The sequence below is a fragment of the Anser cygnoides genome, chromosome 2 (assembly GCF_040182565.1).
Source record: "Anser cygnoides isolate HZ-2024a breed goose chromosome 2, Taihu_goose_T2T_genome, whole genome shotgun sequence".
NCBI lineage: Eukaryota > Metazoa > Chordata > Aves > Anseriformes > Anatidae > Anser > Anser cygnoides.
This window is the reverse complement of record NC_089874.1, coordinates 66,628,317-66,647,630: the sequence shown is the minus strand read 5'-3', so window position 1 is coordinate 66,647,630 and position 19,314 is coordinate 66,628,317. Positions and strand designations below refer to the sequence as shown.

The 19,314-nt window shown below is 40.1% G+C and overlaps 1 protein-coding gene across 5 annotated transcripts in view; it reads left to right on the top strand.

Moving 5' to 3' along the window:
- The window catches only part of ELMO1 (engulfment and cell motility 1), a 305,675-nt gene that overhangs the window by 65,296 nt on the left and 221,065 nt on the right, over positions 1-19,314 (top strand). For 4 of the 5 annotated variants that reach the window (XM_048075567.2, XM_048075571.2, XM_048075570.2 and 1 more), the window contains exons 6-7: positions 8,942-8,992; positions 18,888-19,057. In XM_048075567.2, coding sequence (XP_047931524.1) covers positions 8,942-8,992; positions 18,888-19,057 — 221 coding nt within the window. The remainder of the gene's footprint in view (positions 1-8,941; positions 8,993-18,887; positions 19,058-19,314) is intronic. The other variant, XM_048075572.2, reaches the window with a different exon arrangement.

Below are 19,314 nucleotides of genomic sequence, written 5' to 3'. Positions count from 1 at the left end.
AAGTATGAAGAGGAGTTAAAGAACATTTTTCTGTCAGATGGATCTTACACAGACCTGCTTCATATCAGCTGAACTGGAACAGTTGCACAGTGCTTGTGGTGTACTTGTACCTACGTTCGATTGCTATAACAAACATATTTTCAGAGCCTTTCCTTTTTAGTTTATTATATGTGAGGCAAAATTACAAATTTATTTCAGAAAAATAAACGTGTATGCAGCCTTAAAAACAAACAAAAAAACCACACTTTTTGGTTCTCATCAGTCTTGATGTGGAACTAAATATATAACTAAATATATTGCTATACCACCTACTTAAAAAGGAGGCAAGCAAAAGAAGAATTAAGCTGTTCATAGTGGGACAGGAAGTTTAGCAGGTTGACAGGACAGAATGATTTTGTTTTTCTTTGGAAAATTTAGCCTGAGCCAGAAGTCCTAAAAAGTAAGTCCTAAAAACTTGGACTAACTTGCTGGAGAAGGATGACTACTGTTCTTGAAATCAGCCTGAATGAAGCAGGATTGAAAGTCATTTAGCACATAGATACTCAAATTTTGCTTCTGTCTACTGGAGAAATACACCAATGTCCACTGTTTATTGCTGTAGTCCGTAGGGCAGCATTAGCAGCAAGCATCAAGCAGGCCAGGAGCATGGCCAGTCTGACCTTGTGTGCTACCTGTAGTGTTAGCAATTTCTGAAAGATCTTGCAGGAGCCCCAAAACAGTAAGAAGTTTAAGAATATGAGGGGAATACCATGTCACACTGATGGTAGAGAAAAGGAAAGGCTGAACATAGTTTGGTCCAGTTCAAGTCTGGATTGAAATCAGATATAAATACTCAGAATTTTTACTTTCATCTCACTAAAATTCAGTTGATCAATGAGAACAGATAAATGATTAAAATGTGAATGGAAAAAAAAAAACCACCACCAACCTCCAAAAAACCTCAACCCTATAAGTGGTTCAGTTCTTGTCCTATCATTTGCATATACTCCCACACAGGGAGATTGTAATGGCATGGTGGAATTTCACATGAATGTACAATTGCAAGTTGTATTCAGCAAAAATTGGGTCACAAGCAAAAGCACCTTTGAGGAAGAACAAACACTAGTGGCTCCACACAGCTTGGGGAAGGCGGGAATTAGAAGGATGTCCTGTCTGCAAACACAGCAAGGAGCTGAGTAATGATAATGAAAGCAAAATTGAAGGCAACTCCCTTTGCAGAATAGCACAAAAGTCTCTCAAAACAAATTGAGGGAACTCAGCATCTGCTCTCCTCCATTTCATGCAACAAGCACATAGGGATGAAAAGGAGCAATTGATGTCATCTACCTGGACTTCTTCAAAGCATTTGACACTGTCTTGCATGACATCTTTGTCTCTAAATTGGAGAGACATGGATGTGACAGAGGGACCACTCGGTGGATAAAGATTGGCTGGGTGGTCATACTCAAAGAATTGTGGTTGATGTGTTGATGTTCAGGTGGAGACCAGTGATGAATGGCATTCTTCAGGGGTTGCTGTTGGTTTTATTTCTGTTTAACATCTTTGTTGGTAACACGGACAGTGGGACTGAGTGCGCCCTCAGAAAGTTTGCCGATGGCACCAAGCTGTGTGGTGTGGTCGACATGCTGGAGGGAAGGGATGCCATCCAGAGGGACCTGGACAGGTTTGAGAGGTGGGCCTGCAGAATCACCGAGTGATAAGTTGAGGGGAAATGGCCTCAAGTTGCACCAGGGAGGTTTACATTGGATGTTAGGAGAAATTTCTTTACTGAAAGGGTTCTGTGGCGTTGGAATAGGCTGTCTAGGGAAGTGGTTGAGTCACCACCATACCTGGAGGTCTTTAAGAAACATTTAGGTATAGGTTTGTAGCACAGTTTAGTGGTGGACTCGTCAGTACTATGTTAAAGGTTGTATTTTATGATCTTAGAGGTCTTTTCCAACCTGAATAATTCTATGATAAGGACACGGATGTGTTGGAGCAAGTCCAGATGATGGCTGTGAGGATGACCAGAGGGCTGGAGCACCTCTCCTCAGAAGACAGGTTGAGGCAGTTGGGGTTGTTCAGCCTGGAGAAGAGAAGGCTCCAGGGAGACCTTAAAGCGGCCTTCCAGTACTTAAAGGGGCTTACAGAAATGGTGGGGAGGGACTCTTTGTCAGGGAGTGTAGTGATAGTACAAGGAGGGAATGGCTTTAAAATGAAAGAGAGTAGATTTAGACTAGTTATAAGGACAAAATTCTTCACTCAGAGAGTGGTGAGGCACTGGCACAAGTTGCCCAGAGAAGCTGTGGATGCCCCATCCCTGGAAGTGTTTAAGGCCAGGCTGGATAGGGTCTTGGGCAACCTGGTCTGGTGGGAGGTGTCTCTGCCCATGGCAGAGGAGTTGGAACTGGGTGATCCTTGGGGTCACTTTCAACCCAAATGATTCTATGATAAAGGTGGCAGGAAAGAAGATTTAAAAAGCATAGGGAGTCTTCAAAGGCATCAGATTAAAAAAAAATCCAATGAAATTGTGACTGACTAAGAATAGACTGCTATCAATAAGCAGATGAATGAAATGTCCTTATATTTAAAAGACAACATTAAAAATGGCACCATTATCATCATGGGCTGAGCATAGCTTGGAACTGGCTCACAAAACCCCTCAGCGGGTAAGCTTGTATTCCCAATAGTTGCTCTGATGCAAGGATAAGAGTCACCACATCCTCTGTCTCTAGAAGTGAAGCTAGCATGAACAATGCTCTTTCCCAGCCCCATACTCCTGCGAGGCCCTGCATTGTGGTTTATCACACCCTCTGATCTGAAAAGACAGCTATTTGCAGGCTGTGTTGTAAATTGAACGGTTGCAGTGATCCAGACCTTTGTCTCCCTTCGCCACAAATTCTTGTGTCATGGCAAAAAGATGCTCTCTGGGTAGTTCACAACAGCAGTTGTGATACCCGACATTTACTTGCTGCAGCAGCACTTTTGAGTCAATGATTTAAGGGAGACTTGTCAGCAAGGACTTCACTTCTTCTCCTGACTTGTAACTTTAATTATCATTATGTATGAACAAAAATGACAATTATGTAGCATTTTTGCCCTTCTTTACTACTTGTCCATACTCATCCTGGTGAAAATGTTAGACTTGATAACTCTGTAACATCAAGTATAATTCATAGCTCTAATTTTTTATTGCTGGGTCAGCTTGGAGGAAGATGTAATAAAGTAACAGTAGTGTGGAAATAGGGAACAATTAACTACTTAATGTAAATATGTAAAGAATTCTGAATTTCTTGGCTATTATTCTTTAGCTTGGTCAGCGGTGTCTGTGAAGAAAACTGGTCAAGGGTAAAAATAATGCTGAGTGAGCTATAACCACAGGAACCAATGCTTGTAGGTCATCCTCAAATATGTTAAGCAAACATTCCATTCCAATCAATTGTAGTGGGCTGAATCATGAGGCATTTTGCTTGGTATAACAGGTTATTAAAGTGATAAGACAAATACATGGCAAAATAAACCTCAGTTTTACTTGATAAGTTTTCCAAAGTGTGTCTCCAGAAAAACTCTGAGTATATGACTTGACTGTTTCGATAGGAATTTTTGAAAGCAAATGCACATACCTTCATCCTTTAGTCAGGGTTTGGTGGATTCCTAATGCTCTGCTAACCTTGCTGTTTAAATGCAAGCTTTCTGCATGTGATTTGGACAAAATATTCTATGGCACAATAAAGGCAAAGCTTTGAGAAGGAACATAATCTGATGGCAGATAGAATAGGTTCGTGTTGCTCCAGCCAGTGGATGTGGAAGTCAGAGAGCCCTAAGAAGAGAATGCAAAGCAAACAGTCCAGGTATCTTCTACTTCCTGCAGTGTTTTGTAGTTTTTGTATTTATGCAATTGTATTTGCATGTCTGTTGAAAACTCAGCTTGGAAAGTGTCATGCAAATGTATGGTGCTTGGAAATGCTACATATTTGGTTAGAATAAAATCTTGTGGGTGTAGGTTCTTGCAAGGTGTAATATTTCAAGTGGGGTTGATTTGTATCCATAATACAACTGCTGTCTTAGGCCTAGGTAACATTTATAACAAGTCTATTTTTTTGTTGCAGAGTTTCTTTAGGGACATTTTGGATAGTGATGTTTAAGTAGTTACTTTCTGCTCAGGAATAAGCTTTCCTAATACAGACTGACATCATGAACAACGTCTACAAACATAATGTACAAATGAGAAGCAGAGACATCAGAAATATCTTGGAAGAGGTCTTCCCTGGCGCTTCATTTGCTGTGCCCTGTCCTGAATAGCTGTGGTGCATACAAGGGCGATTACCAAAAGCAGGCTGCTGTGCTGGAATGACGTTCTGTTATTCTGTTAAGGCAATCCACAGGATGCTGTCGCTAATGCTAAGCAGATTAACTGTGTATAAATGTTGCGATTGCAATTAACTGGCATGCTGAATACTGCACCACACAGTTCGTGTAGGAAATTCTCTTGGCTTAACTGTACACTTAGATGCTGTTTCGTGGTAGGCACTTCAGTCGTTATGTAATATGGATAAACAAAACTGGATTTTTGATTGGGGAATATCTCATTCTTTGCAAGGTTTGGCTAGCCTGCTGCATTAGAAACTTGATACTGTGAAAACTTCCAGATAAAAGGCACTGTCAGTTTTCCTTAAGCCTTTGTCTAAATTGGAAATTGAAGACTAGCTGGCTATCTCTTGTGATAGCAGCAACTGAATGCACAGCATAGGACAGACAGATACGTTTGGCTATGAGCCAGGGGTGATTAGAGAAAGGTCTTGTGGGCTGTGGGCTCTGACCTGTGGTGGAATTTGGAGTATGAAACCTTTGGTGTTTCAGATTGATCTTGGTAAATAGACAGAAAGACCCTAAACAAAACTTCCAAGGATGCTTTTATGTATTGTGTGTTCTCTTATTCCTGTGCTATTTTATATAACACCTGCTGACATACAGTCACTCTGGAGAATAGTACTGCCCTTGTCTGTTTGTGGTATCTGAACTTCAGCGAGGTTATCAGCTTCCCTTTTTACGCTTGTTTTAAATTCGTTGGACTGTGGAGAGAATAGGGTGTTTTTAACAAGATCTTTCTCACTTGTTCAAATTCGTTGTGGACTTATGTAATTAGTTTTTTTGTTTTAACTTGTTTACTTGACTGTGTAGAGAGCATTTCAGATTTAGTCTAACATTTCATGGGTTAGGGTTTCAGCTTGTGATAAAAGTACTGTAAGTGAACAAGCTGGTGCATGCTTTCAGTCCGAAGTGACTGCAAAATGTAATTCTCTCTCTCACACAAACACACACACACACACAGGAGTGTACAGAATGATGGAGGAGCCTCCCTACCCCCCTTTAGCAGTACTCAGCTGCTCAGTAAATGCCTTGGGGCTCCTGAGACCATAGTGTTAGCCTCCTCACAGAAAACCCAGCACCTTGTGTTTGCAATGGATTAAGAGTTTGCACATATGCTTGTTGTGGCCCAGATGAAGTGACTTAACTTGTTAAACCACAAACTCATTTGTTCATCTCATTTGGTAGTTCATGTTAGTTGCAGCAGGAAACATGATAAACTCTGTGCTTAAAGTTATTCTGCTGAAAAAATAAGCCTGTGTGGGTGCTCTTTATTTGTTTAAGAACAGTCTATTTACTTAGCTCCAGCACTTTCATAATGATATTAGTGGACGTTCACTTTTCGTAGAACCATACAATCATTTAGGTTGGAAAAGACCTTAAGATCATCAAGTCTACCATCAACCTAACACTACCACCTCTAAACCATGCTGCTAAGTGCCATATCCACACGTCTCTTAAATACCTCTAGGGCTGGAGACCTCACCACATCCCTGGGCAGCCCCTTCCAAGGCCTGGCCACCCTCTCTGAGAGGAAATCCTTCCTGACACCCAGCCTAATCTCCCCCTGGTGCAGCTCGGGGCTGTCACCTCGCATCCTGTCATTTGTCACCTGAGCAAGGAGAGTGACACGCTGCTCCTGGGTGCGGCCTCCTGTCAGGCAGCTGTGGAGAGCGGGGAGCTCTGCCCTCAGCCTCCTCCCCTCCAGGCCGAGCAGCCCCAGGGCCCCCAGCCGCTCCTTACCCCTCTTGTTTTCTCTTCACCAGTTTTGGTGCTCTTCTCTGTATACGCTCAAGCAACCCAAATCTTTTGTGTGGTCAGGGGCTCAAAACTGAGCACAGCGCTCGAGGTGCGGCCTCACCAGAGCTGAGTACAGGAGGACAATCCCTTCCTGCTGGCCACACGATTTCTGATGCAGGCCAGGATGGCACTGGCCTTCTCAGCCACCAAGGCACACCACTGGCTCATGTTCATCCCGCTGTCAACCAGCACCCCCAGGTCCTTTTCTGCTGGCAAGTTTCCAGCCACTCTTCCCCAAGCCTATACGGCTGCATGGGGTTGTTATGACCCAAGTGCAGCACCCAGCACTTAGCCTTGTTGAATCCCATACAAGTGATACAAATAGACATGGCCCATCGATCCAGCCTATCCAGATCCCTCTACAAAGCCTTCCTACCCTCAAGTAGAGGTCAACACTCCCACCCAACTTGGTGTCTGCAAACTCACTGAGGGTGCACTCGATCCCCTCCCCCTAGTCAAGAGCACTGATAAAAATGTTAAACAGAACCAGCCCTCAGTGCTGAGCCCTGGGGGATACCACTGGTGAACAGCCTCCAGCTGGCTTTAAGTCCATTCACTGTGGCCCTTTAGGCCAGACTGCCCAGCCAGATTTTTACTCAATGAACAATACCTCTATCCAAGCCATGAGCAGCCAGTTTCTCCAGGAGAATGCTGTGGGAAACAGTACCAAATGTTTTGCTATAGACCACAGCCTTTTCCTTGTCCACTAAACATGTCATCATATCATAGAAGGAGATCAGGTTCGTCAAACAGGACCTACATTTCATGAACCCACGGTGGCTGAGCCTGATCACCTGGTTGTACTTCACTTTTATTTTATTTATTTATTTATTTTTGCATGTGATTGGTACAGTTTAAGCTGTTTAAATATTATCTGATTTTCTGTTTTTAATGTTGTTGCATACTGGGATTTGCTGCCTTAAAAGTAAAATTGATGTAACTCCATGTGCACATGCATACGTGCATACTCTGGCCTAACCCAGCTGAGGTCCAGTGATTTAGCCTAAGACGTTGATGGAGATGAAGTTAGTCTACGCTGACTGTGTCCTGAAGCAATTACTCATATTCGATTCCACAAATCAGGAGGTGGTAACAGTTTAAGCTGCCACAAGTGTTTGCAAAGTGAGTTTGTTTCAACATTGATTTGGGTTCAACCACACAAATGCACTCTTACCACCTCATACAGATTCCTTAGACATGATGAGGTGTAGCTTTGTCTGATGCTGTTTTACTACAGGAGGAGCAAATCTGGCACTTTGTTAGTGTTATCTCTGCTGTGTAATTAGCCACTCACCTTTTTTTTTTTTTTTTTTTTTTTTTTTTAACCCCTCTCTGGAGTAGAGTCTGTCTGGAATCCATTGGGCTGTTCTGGCAGGAAGGCAATGACACTATCAGGAGGAGACTGCTAGGGGCTCAGATGAGTTAGCTGCATATGTAAGCAATGATGCTGTAAAAAATGTCTCTCTTGTACCCACTGTGTTGTCTGACACTTTAAGTATTTCATTTAGAGTGAAGAAGTGTTGTGGGTGGAGGGTGATCTTGCGGGTAACTAGAACCAATCCCACAGAGGACTTAGGTACCAAGAAAGAGACAATGTACTGGAGTTTTATTTTGGGACTGCTTGACCTGGTTTCAAGCAAGATTTATCCTGTTTTTAGCATTTTGAATTTGAGATTTATCTAACTGGGAGCTGTAAGGATGAAATGAAATTGGGAAAAGTTGCCTGAGAAGAAATACACCTTGATTTATTTGTGTAAACATCAGTCTGCAGAAACCCTGCAGTGTTTTTTAGAAGAAAATTAACTCTTTATCTCTCGAACTGTTAGGGATTCCTCACATTCCTTTGACAAATGAGGATATTGGCCCATGAACAAACTAATGAACCGTGAATGCAGCTGTGAAAGTGTGTTGCGTTGTGCAGAGGTGGTCAGTACCTGTTAGTATGCTTTTTGTGCTGGGTACTGCTGCAATGTTGACCTGTGGTGAACAGAAGGTAGCTTACTGATAGAGGTGCAAGTCTCCCTCGTGCTTACCACAGGGTAAGGCCATGCACATGGGCATTGGCCATAATGTTGTGAGAACACTGTAAGCATGCACCATAACTTATGCCATGGTAACCTTTTCATCTACACGTAGCTTTAGTTTAATTGAACATCTTATGTGAGATTAACAAAGAGAAAATGTTTAATGCCCCCTCTTTCTGTCAGCACGGTAAGGAGAATGGCTTATGGCATGTTTGAACTTTACTTACCACTAACAATAGGGCTTTTTAAAATTTATTTTGTATTTAATTTGAGGGAGACTGCAAAGTTGTGGTGGCAGAGCTCAGTGGTTGGTTCCAGTGGTTTAAGTCAGCATGTTCTTGTTACAGAAAACAGAGAGCCAGTGGGATAAAACTTAAGTCCTGCAGATGTTTAATGACAGGTTTTAGCAAACTTACGAACTCCTCAACTATGTAGCACAGTATCAGAGCCAGACACCATGGACAGTATATTTCAAATAAATCTTTAGAAGTTGCCAGTGGAAGCTAAACTTTGCAAAATATGAAGTCATTCTCAAAAGGGTTTAGATCTGTTAAATATCATGTGAATAGCCACCTATTTCTTGAAGCTAATGTTTGTATGCCTAAATCAGGAACACACTGCATGCATTTTAGCTCACATGTGGAAGGGGGAAGCTTTTGCACATAGACAAGGGAAAGTACTGTTGCTGTTTCAGTGTGGCATTCTGTTTAATGCGCATTTCATCTTTTTATATGTCTTAAGGAAATCCTTGTGGTTTTTTTCTCTTTCAGAATCGTAATGAGATAAAAAATGGAGCAATCCTTCGGTTAACAACATCTCCAGTAAGTTACTGTTCTGTTCTTCTCTCCCTTCAAAGTAAAGATTTGATTAGTAGAATCACTGTGAAGTGATTTATATATTTTCAAGCATTAGCCACACTTTATCCCACAATACCCTTACAAAGGACAGTGATGGTGTGGTCACAAGAAGACTGTATGCGTTGATCTCTTTTTTTGAGTTGTGGGTTGGGATGGTCCCTCTTTAGTGAAATTTTCTGATAGGGTTGGCACAGTGGGGTGTTCTTTTTCTTTCACTTCTCTTCCACTGGGAAGAGCTTTCATGTCCAAAATACCTCTGCTTCCCTGCTGGAACTGCAGCCTCACTCAAGTTCTCCTGTCCTGCCCAAGAGCTCTGAGCCAAGAGAAAAGCCTGAGGGTTGGATATGGGAGCTCTTCTGGGCAGTGCAGGTCAGAGCTTTCCTGCTGTTGGGATTTCTACTGAGTAAGCAGCTGCTATAGTGTTGAGATTTTACTGTTTTGTCTTTATTTTTTCAATACCACCTCCTTGCCAGCTCCTCAAAAAGCATAGCAGAGTTGCTGGTTGCCTTGTAATGGCCTGTTTTCCTGCTGAGTTGAGCCATGCTGTTGCCACATGCTGAAAGCCACTATTAGTCCCAGAAGATGTATTTCTCTGGCAGCAGCAATCACATTTCCTTACTGACAAGCATAGTGTGCCATTGAAATGGTTTACCTCTTTGTGGTGGTGTTTTAGCTTCTGCAGAATCATTGCATTCTTACGGCCAAAATCTGCCCCCATGTACTGCAGCTCATTTAAGCAGGGAAGACAGAGCTGGGGTGCTTTAAATTTTGGCTTCTGTTGAACCTGTTAAGAGTGGTGTCAGATGCAAAATCTTGTTTATCTAGAAGCTACATGGAGATATATACTGGATGGGCCACTTTTCAGCTGTAGGACTTACCCTCAATGTAAAAAAAAAAAAAAAAAAAAGAGAAATGTATGTTGCTAAAAATTTCCTAGGTCCTCCAGATACCATATGCATTTTCACTTGTCCCCAGCATGCTTAACTTGATGGTGATTTATATTAAACTTGGGAGGAGACTGAGTTTGTAATGCATGTTTGTGTATACATAGAAATTGAAGAAGCCATTATGAAAACACATGCATGCCTCTGAAGTTTTTGGTTAAGTGTATCTACGTGAGTGTGTCCTCTTAACAGAAAGCACACCTAAGCAGCAGCTGTCTGAACAAAGACAAGAGATTTCCATTATCCTTTGTCATCTTTTTCACGGTCATATACAGAGCTTTACAGCTGTAGGAGTAAGAGCCATGGTCTTAAGCTGCTGTTGTCAGAGTCTGTGTGACTCCAAAGCTTCTCACTATATGTCATCAGAACAGCCTTGTACATGAGAAACCACTTACCTGTGAAGTAAACCCCATCTGGTGGAGCTTCCTAAGAAACAGAAAGCCCCGGCACCAGCTCCTAACCTTTGGGACTTGTAAGAACAAATATCCAAATATCCACTCCACCAAAAAAGGGCTATTTACTGGCCAGATGTGGGATGTCGTGAAAGCAAAACAACATCTGTGGTTCATCAGGAACCAGTGTGGTCCAAATGCACTGCATCATTCTTCTGTGTAACCACAACGTGGAGTGACAGTATGAGATGACTCATGGAATCCTTCCCCATCTCAAAATCCACAATGAGTTGCACCATGCAAAACTGAACTGAGGCTGTGCTTTGACGTATCTGTGGAAATAGCTGTCTGTCTGCATGGTCACTTGTGCAATTGGAAATACGACCTTCAAACAGAAGACAACTTTTGGATTTATAATGCTTTCTACTAATAGCTGTGGGCAGGAAGGCAGGGCCTTGCATAAGATTCTCCTGTGCTTGTTCTGTTTCTTTGGTCATCTGCCGTAGATTCAGTCAGCCAAGACAGGGCTCCTTAGGATATTGGGCTGTTACCCATTTTCTACCAAGTTAGGGACCATGCTTGCACAAGCCTACAGTTAATAGTGACACAGGGATCCTAATCTGCCATCCTGTTATGAGCTAGAAGGCCAGTCTAGTTTCTAGTTGTCAGTATTGACATTTATCCCTAAACCAGGGCTTATTATCTTTTTTTTTTTTTTTTTAGTTAACTTTTTCCCATAATCAGGGAAGTAACTTGGGTGGAGGTTTTAAAGGTCTGGGTTGGTTTTTGTCAGATTAAAGAGTATTTGTATTCTTTAAATAGAGGTAAAATAAAGTTCTGCATGTTCCTGTACTAGAATAGTGTCTTTGCTTTGAAGGTACTGCCGAAGTGGTCATCATAGAGGTACCTAAAATAGATAGATTAAAGGCTTCCAAGCTGTGGTTTTTAGGCTGGTGACCCACACAATGCTTGTATTTAACCCTGAGAAGCTAACAGGCCATCTGTTTCCATTTTTTCCTCTGAAATTCTATGTGAAAGCAACTGTAGATGGAGGAGATAAAGGGAAGAGCAGGCTGCAAGATATACTTCTGCAATATGGGAATGATGCTTTCCTAGCTCCCAGGGCTAGGTGGAAAATGTTTTTCTCATCCTGTGATAATATTAAGATTCTATTTTTTTTCCTTTTTCCCCCCCTCTGTATCAGTATAAAGCTGAAATTATCTCCTCCTCCCCTCAGGCAAAGAAAATAGTAGCAAAACCACTCTGTGTAGAGGTTGGGGAATTTGAAAGGAGGGAAAGAAAGATTAAAAGAAGTGAAGAGGAGCCCCATACAAATTATCTGGTGCCTGGGATGTGTCCATGTAGCTTCAGAGAGGTCCAAGTTCTACTTTCTGGCTATTGTGGGCAAGAAAAATCTGTCCTGAACTTCACAAGCCTTTTGAGGAAACTTTTTTGAAGAGTTGAGAGGAATAGTCATGGCCAGGTCTGAAGGCTGCAGGAAATTAAAACACATTTCTAGTTCTTAATTTTCATGTAATATAATAGCATCAGAAGCAAAAGTCATGCTATACCCATTCACAGTTGCGTGCCATCAGTCATTGGGAGTTGAGTGAGAAGGACAAGACAGGATCTTCTGAGTTCTGTTGCTGTTAGTCTGAAGTCGTGTATTGCTCATGTACCCATTACAGGTACTATTAAAGATTAAAATGGTGGGGTGAGGGGAAGGAGAAATCTAGGAGAAACACAACAGTATTTTTGGGTTGGCTTCCTTAAAATTAGGATTAGAAATCCAACTTCCCATTATCTAAATGAAATACTTCCTCTTTTTGAATCTCAAATTTAGATAATTTTCGGTGTGCGTATAAGTCTCTTTTTTTCCCCCCTGAAATTCATTGTTAATACTGCAAGAGCAAAACTGCAGTTCTGGTGTGCTGCTAAATCCATTATAAATGCTTGCCTTCAGAGATTTATGACGTGTCTATTTTAGACTTCTTTGAGTTAGAACTTTGCAAACGCCAGTTGTTGGGCCTGGTGGGAATTTGAACTGCCTCTTTGTTTCCGCAGGTCTGTTTGCTAAGTTTGTGCAATTCTCTGAAAGGCTGTTTTTTTCTAAACAATGCTATTTTTTCCTCTATAAACCACTCACCACACAGACACTGTGTTTCCTAGGTAACTTGAATACAGATTGAATTTCTCTCATATTATCTTTGTTCCTATATCATCCTTCTCATTTATTTTTTTGCCATCCTATCATCTTTCTTAACAATTCTTTGTGCTGTTGTGTGTTTTTGCTGTTCTCCATGACCTGTTTCCCCCCCTTGTCCATTTGCATTTCTGAAGGGACTCATCCAATGTTTTTTGTGCAACAACCTTTTTTTGTATTTGAACATATGTGACAGGTGAAATGCCAGATTGTTATTGTCTATTTTGTGATATTCTTATTCCAGTGGATGATGGGTAGGTGTATAAATGAGCTGTAATTACTCCTGAGTGTGAGACTGTTCCAAAAGGACAGCTCTGTCCTGCAATGCAGCAAACAGAGTCCAACCTTTTACTGTCTGCAGCTTTCTTTTGATCAGATCCTGCAAATCCTCATTGTAATGACTAATCATTTTGAAAGGCTGCTAAAATGCTGGGAAGACTAAGCTAAGGAAACTGTTCTCTTTCTCCCTCTGCCTTTAATTTAGCGATTTTGAAACAGAACTGATTATTGGAGCACTAGCTGTTTGTTTTGAAGTAGCTTCTTGGGTACTTAGGAAGACATGGCTTGCTCAAGAACCGTATACCTTTAATGTTGAATCAATGAGTAGCCTTTTCTAATGTAGTGTTTACAGTGCCTGATCATTTGCTTTTATCATGTTTTTTTGTTTTGTTTTGTTTTGTTTTGTTTTTTTTCCCTGGTTGGAGATTGATTGAGTTCTCAAACCTGTGAGTTGTTTGTAGCAGCTGTATTAGCATTTCTAGCATGAGCAATTATGTAAAAAGGTGTGTTTGCTAAGTCATCATAGTGTTTTCCCAGAATGCTTTTACAGATGTGAATAACATGTTTTTTTTTTTTCTCATCTGTGATCTACCGATCTAAGACACATATAAGGGAAGAGTGGGTTTTTCAACTCATTTTTCCTTATGCATCCAAGTCCTCTATCTTTAATGAGTAAAAGTTTGGGGAATCTGATCTAGAATTCATCTACAGTTGCCTTAATCTGTGTTCAACTGACTTAATAACCTTTAAGTTGGGTAAATACATGCATATTTGCAGATCAAGTCTATGACTGTGATTACATTTGTTATGTAGTGGTGAATTAGTTATTATTAAACCCTATACCAAGAGCACTGATTGTGGAAGTCGTTGAGCTACTTTTATATTTGTCTGCACTTAAATACAAGAGGAAGTTTTGGGAAGTGGAGTTGTATTCTGTCTTTTAATAGATAAAGGTTTTGTGTCATGTGTTCAAGTTTCAAAGTCATATTTTAAGTAGTAAGAAAAAATGGTTATTTCAAAAGCAGGGGTAGGAAGAAAGCACTGCTTCTCAAACACTCCTAAGTGGCTACTGATTGCATAAACGTCTTTTAGGCATATTTGCATAATATGTACAGCTATGTATCTGTAATGATTTTATCATGGATTTAGTACACAGCTCTAGATGTGACCATTTCCCTGTTCCTCTGTTTCTGCCTCCTTAACTATGTGTAGTGGTTGCACAGGACTGCTCTGTGAATTACATTTGTACAGTGCTTTGGACTGTAGAAATTGTGCTTGCTGAGTATTAATATAAAAATGTTAAAAAATTAATGCTTTCACTAATTAAAGTGGAATCTCATTGCCTACCTGGCATCAGATGCTAGCCAGTCTTGCTGGGTTTGTTGAATCTGGTTTGCATATAATGATGGTTGTGTAACGTGTTCGCTCCTCCACTGCTTTCTGTCGTATATGCAGTTGTCGGTGAAGTGGCAGTAACACGCCAGGAGGAGGTAGCAGTTTAAACCACCATGGAGTTTCAACACTTATCGATATAAGTATTGATAAGTCACTTAAATCACAGAAGTGCATATTTGGTTAGTAAAAAAATGTATTTGCTAGTTACTGATGTCCTTTTTATCTAGCAGAAAGATGAATAATGTGACTACTATCTACAGGGAAGATGAAAATACTCTTTTTTTTAAATTATTTTTTGCTTTTTGTAAAGAATAAAGAGGAAGACTGATAACATAATCTAAAAACAGCCACAGATAAGAAAATCCATACAGTCCAGATTTCTTCCATAGCACATCAATGTTTCATTGTGGTTGCATTTGGAATGTGTGTCTTCCCTTCTACCCTGGCTTGATGTATTTTGTGTTCTGTACAGAAGCCTCGTGGGCATCTGTGTAATAACTTGCTTTCAAAGTTTGATGCACAAAATCTTCAGTGCCAAACAAGTGATAATTTGATCAGTAGAACCCTTTGTTAGGATGTTCTTGGGATTCCTAACCTCCACATGGCTATCTGAGGCTCTAAGCAAGCCACATCTTGGATTTAGGTCATTAGTTTTCTTTTTAATCTGTCATCCCATCAAGCTGCTTATTTTAAGCACAGCTGTTCTCTAAGGGCAACCTTTCTGGCTGTCCTTAGAGCAAGTCATTTCAAACTAGACATGTAGCTTATGCCTCTTGACAGCCTTTTGAAATGCTTGGTCTTCAACAGCACACATTTTACAAGTCTCCTGTCTTCCTGCCTTTCTAAACAGGAGAGCAGTCAATGCTGTCTTACATTTACTTCAACAACTGTGTTTCTGTTAATTCCTTCATAACACTTCTCAGTTGGGCAGATTTTATATATTTATTTATTGTTCTCACCTGAATGATATTTCAGCAGGAGCAGAGACATGGCAGCTAACGCTATGGTTGCTTTAATGAGCTATGCTCTCTGTCCATCCACTGATGGACATCATTAAATCATTAATGTAAATGATTAATGTAAATCATTAAAATAGCTAATAATGCTAATAATAGCTAATAATGTAAATCATTAAAATAGCTCCCTGGTAAGTACTCCGAGTATATTTCATCTGGGTTTCATTTTTTAATGCAGTCATAAGTGATCTGTACATTCCATAAGCATGTATGAGTGCTATGGCAACAAGGACTAGGAGGCTTGAGAGAACTGCATGGTATTCAATGAAGCGATGTTTTCACCCGTCAGGCACTTGCAATGACAAAGGCCAATGTTACTTTTGGACATGTTTCCAGTGAGACGTGTACCAATGTTTTTATTGAGACAAATATTTGTGTAGGCCATTAATCAAGATCTGCTCTGTCATTTCCTTTTTCCAATATGAGAAGGCTTGAGGTTTGCTGGATGCAGTAGCTTGCAAAACTTGTTTGATGTAGCTCAAGTACAGCTGTGTAGAAACTTTTCTGATGGGGCATTTAGCAATGACATAGTTCAATAAAGCATGGGATGTTAGTAAATTCTCTTTTATGTGCTTAAAACAGGGCTGAACAATTTTTGTAACAAAGAGACATTGCATTATAGATTTTTGTGCTCTGTAGAAGAGACCAAACTGTCTCAGATTTACGATTTTATTTTGTTTTTAGTGTGGTGGATTGCAAAGCTCTCACTGGCTTCACAGGAACTAGGACTAACATATCTCTGTTGAAAGACTGGTCCTGCTGCTGTCCCGCAGCATAGGTGAGCTGTTAATTGCACATCCCTGTGCTGGTCTTCTCTGTTTTGGAGAGAGATAAGGTTAGCTCTTTCCCAGCTGGGTATTGATTCATATGTAATGGAAGTCTAATGGGTAGCAGCAGTTCCCAGTTCCAGGTGTTTATGGTGGGGGTAGGAATCCCTTCTCAAGAGGAAGGGTGAACTTGACAATTAATAAGCTATTGTTAATGCATATGCAGATGAGGTGTTGGACATACAGCAGTTGCAGATGTGATGTGAAAGGGTTTGGAGGAGGATGTTCTGGCTCTGCTCACATATCCTCTTTTGCTTGCTGCTGTGTTACATGTGAGATTACTGTCCCCACCTGTTTGGCCACAGCTCTATTGCCTGTTTTAATTCCTCCGATTTACTGTTTGAGCAACTCAGGAGTGCTGCTCAGTCACAGTGAACCAAGTGTTTTGTTCATCCTTGCTGTTTGCTTCATTTTCACGGGGTCCAGAAGCCTTCAGAAGAAGACCTGCTTCCCATGGAGAGATGGTAGGGTTGTAGCCTTCAGACAGTGAGGGGAGCAGGGGTACTAACCTCCCAGAATCATGGCAGATGACCGAGGACATGCACAGACCTTAATGAGCAAAATTATTTAAGCAATTATTTCCAAAGTCAGGGGAATGTAGCTCCTAGGTTGATACTGAAGACTTTCCAAAGTGCTTCTTTTCTGAGGTAGGTGGGAATTCAGACATTGCATGCATTCTGAGAAAGAGTAATATTTTAAGGATACGTTGCTTCTCTGGATCTTCCCCACTTGTTATACCAGGGAGTCCTGAGAAGATCAAGCTTAATGTAGGGCTTTTTTGATGAGGTAGGAGGTGGCTGTTGAACTTTCAGTTCATGCGGTAGTAGTGATTGCTTGGAATTTTTGTAGCTAATTGTACAATAGCATTTTATCAAAATTTCTTTTGCGTACTCCGAAGAAGGACATGGTTTGGAGGAATTATTTCGTGGCCATCCTGGATGTTGGAAGTTAATGGGATCTATTTTTATATCTTCCATAGGCTTTGGCACATTTGGCACATTTTAGTCTACCAGCTGCTTATGTTTGAGAGAATATATATATGTATATTATTACCATTTAGACAGCCATTGTCCATTACAGAGAGAAGATATAAGTCATTGTTTCTCTACTACAGCTCAAGCCAATTGAGAGTAGGTAATTTATGGTGGCAAAGGGGTGTTTTGGATGACAGGATTGTGCCTTTTATAGATAATGTAACTGCTATGGCTATACCACCTAATGCTTAAGGCATAGAAACGCCCCGAAATAAAGTATATTCTATTTATCTTCAATACTGTCTTAGTTGAAGATGTTAACCACAGTTATATTAACTAGAAAGTATTTCCTCCCTGTACATGCTTCTCTTGAATAGAAAGGTTCTGGGAAAACCTGAGTGTAGACCATACATTCCTTTTTTTCTTTGTTAAAAAAAAAAAAAAGAGGGAAGTAACATTTTTTTTTTCTCAGAGGATACTGGGATACTGGGACATTTAATTTATTAATGTTTGTGAAGCAGTTAAGATTATGTTGAGAGGAAACTTTATCTATAACACAGTAGTTTTACTTTTTCCTTTGTTCTCAGTTTAAATGTTCACTTCCACTAAAAATGTCTACTATCTGAGGACCTTCATGTGCAGAGATGATCATCTCTGTGAAGAGTATATTCATTACTTGAACAGAAAATTAATTGTCTGTCAGTGCAGCCTTTTTTTTTCTTCTTATTTTTCTTCTCTTGCTGAGAAGGAATAAACAAAACCACAGAGAAAGTAACACTGAACAGAATTTACCACTAATCTGGTTTCCTAATCCTAATGGCACAATGGCACATAGCTTCTTATTTACTTTTCGTTCAGTGCAGGCAAGAAGTGAATTTTGGGAAAAAAAAAAAAAAAAAAAGCAAGTATTTGCATATAATGAGGAGGATTCTTTTTCTAAGAGAAGTACTGGCTAGCTATTAACTAATGCTTTTGGGAATTGTGTTTAGGTAAGTGAAAGCATCAGATTGAAACTGCGAGATGTAAAGTATTTGTACAGCTAAACAGAAGGACAAATTCATAATTTAATATGCTTTACTTATATATCCCCTTAGCTTTTTTTTTTTTCTTTAATCATTGGTGTTATGTTTGGATATTGCTGTCTCCTCATCCTGTATTTAAAGTGTTAATGGTCAGAGTAGCCTCATAGATGCGGTATTGAATTAACACAAAGATGTATGAGTGGCAATATAGTATGTGGGAAGTAATCATTCCTATGCTTTTTTTAGAGAGAATATGGGTTTTTGAATTGAGAGCAAGTGGAAGAGAAGAGAGGGAGGAAGGAACAGAAGGCCTGATATTGGGCTCTTTTGACATAACCTGCTTAGGACAGTATATGGTCTTTATTAATAAAGGTCATGAGAAATGCTTAAACCAAGGAAGTGTTGCCAGGAAAAAAAAATGTTGTCATTACTATACTGATACTGTCTGATGTAATTTGTTTTATTCCATTTTTACTTTTATTTATATGACACACTAACTTTTCAAGCCAAAGGCTGTATTTTGTAATGCTTGCATTTTGACTGCCACAATGGGATGTCTATCCATTGCTCAATTTATGATTCTGCAACAATCCAAATAATTATACATAATGGAGGAGTAATACATGAATAATATAATTTTGTAAAAGTAATGTGCATTTGAGCTACTTGAACATTTCAGAGAATGTAAATGTTAAATATCATTAATATTAAATATGGCCATGGTTCCTGTTTGCGCTGACATTTTATTTGTTATAGTCATTGTAACATAAGTTCTTTTGGTTTTGTTTTGTATGCTTTTTCTTTCAGGCTCAAAATGCACAGCAGCTCCATGAAAGGATCCAATCTTCTAGTATGGATGCAAAGTTAGAAGCACTGAAAGACTTAGCAAACTACTCACGGGATGTTACTTTTGCCCAAGAATTTATAAACCTAGATGGCATTTCTCTCCTAACACAAATGGTTGAAAGTGGCACAGAGTAAGTATTCTGCTTAAATTGTGATGTTTCTCCCATATGGTGTATGGATAGACTCTCTTTCTGAGTGCCTGAAGTATTTCTACAAATACTAAGATAACAAAGTGTCAAATCTAAACAGTTCTCTGCTGCTAGGATAGTATATCCATTATCGATGAGAATATATTATGTATTTTTAGTTTTTCCGAACAATGGAATGGTGGGAAAGGGGAGTGAGCAATGTCACAAGTAACCCTCCATGCTACAAAATTTTGAGGAAG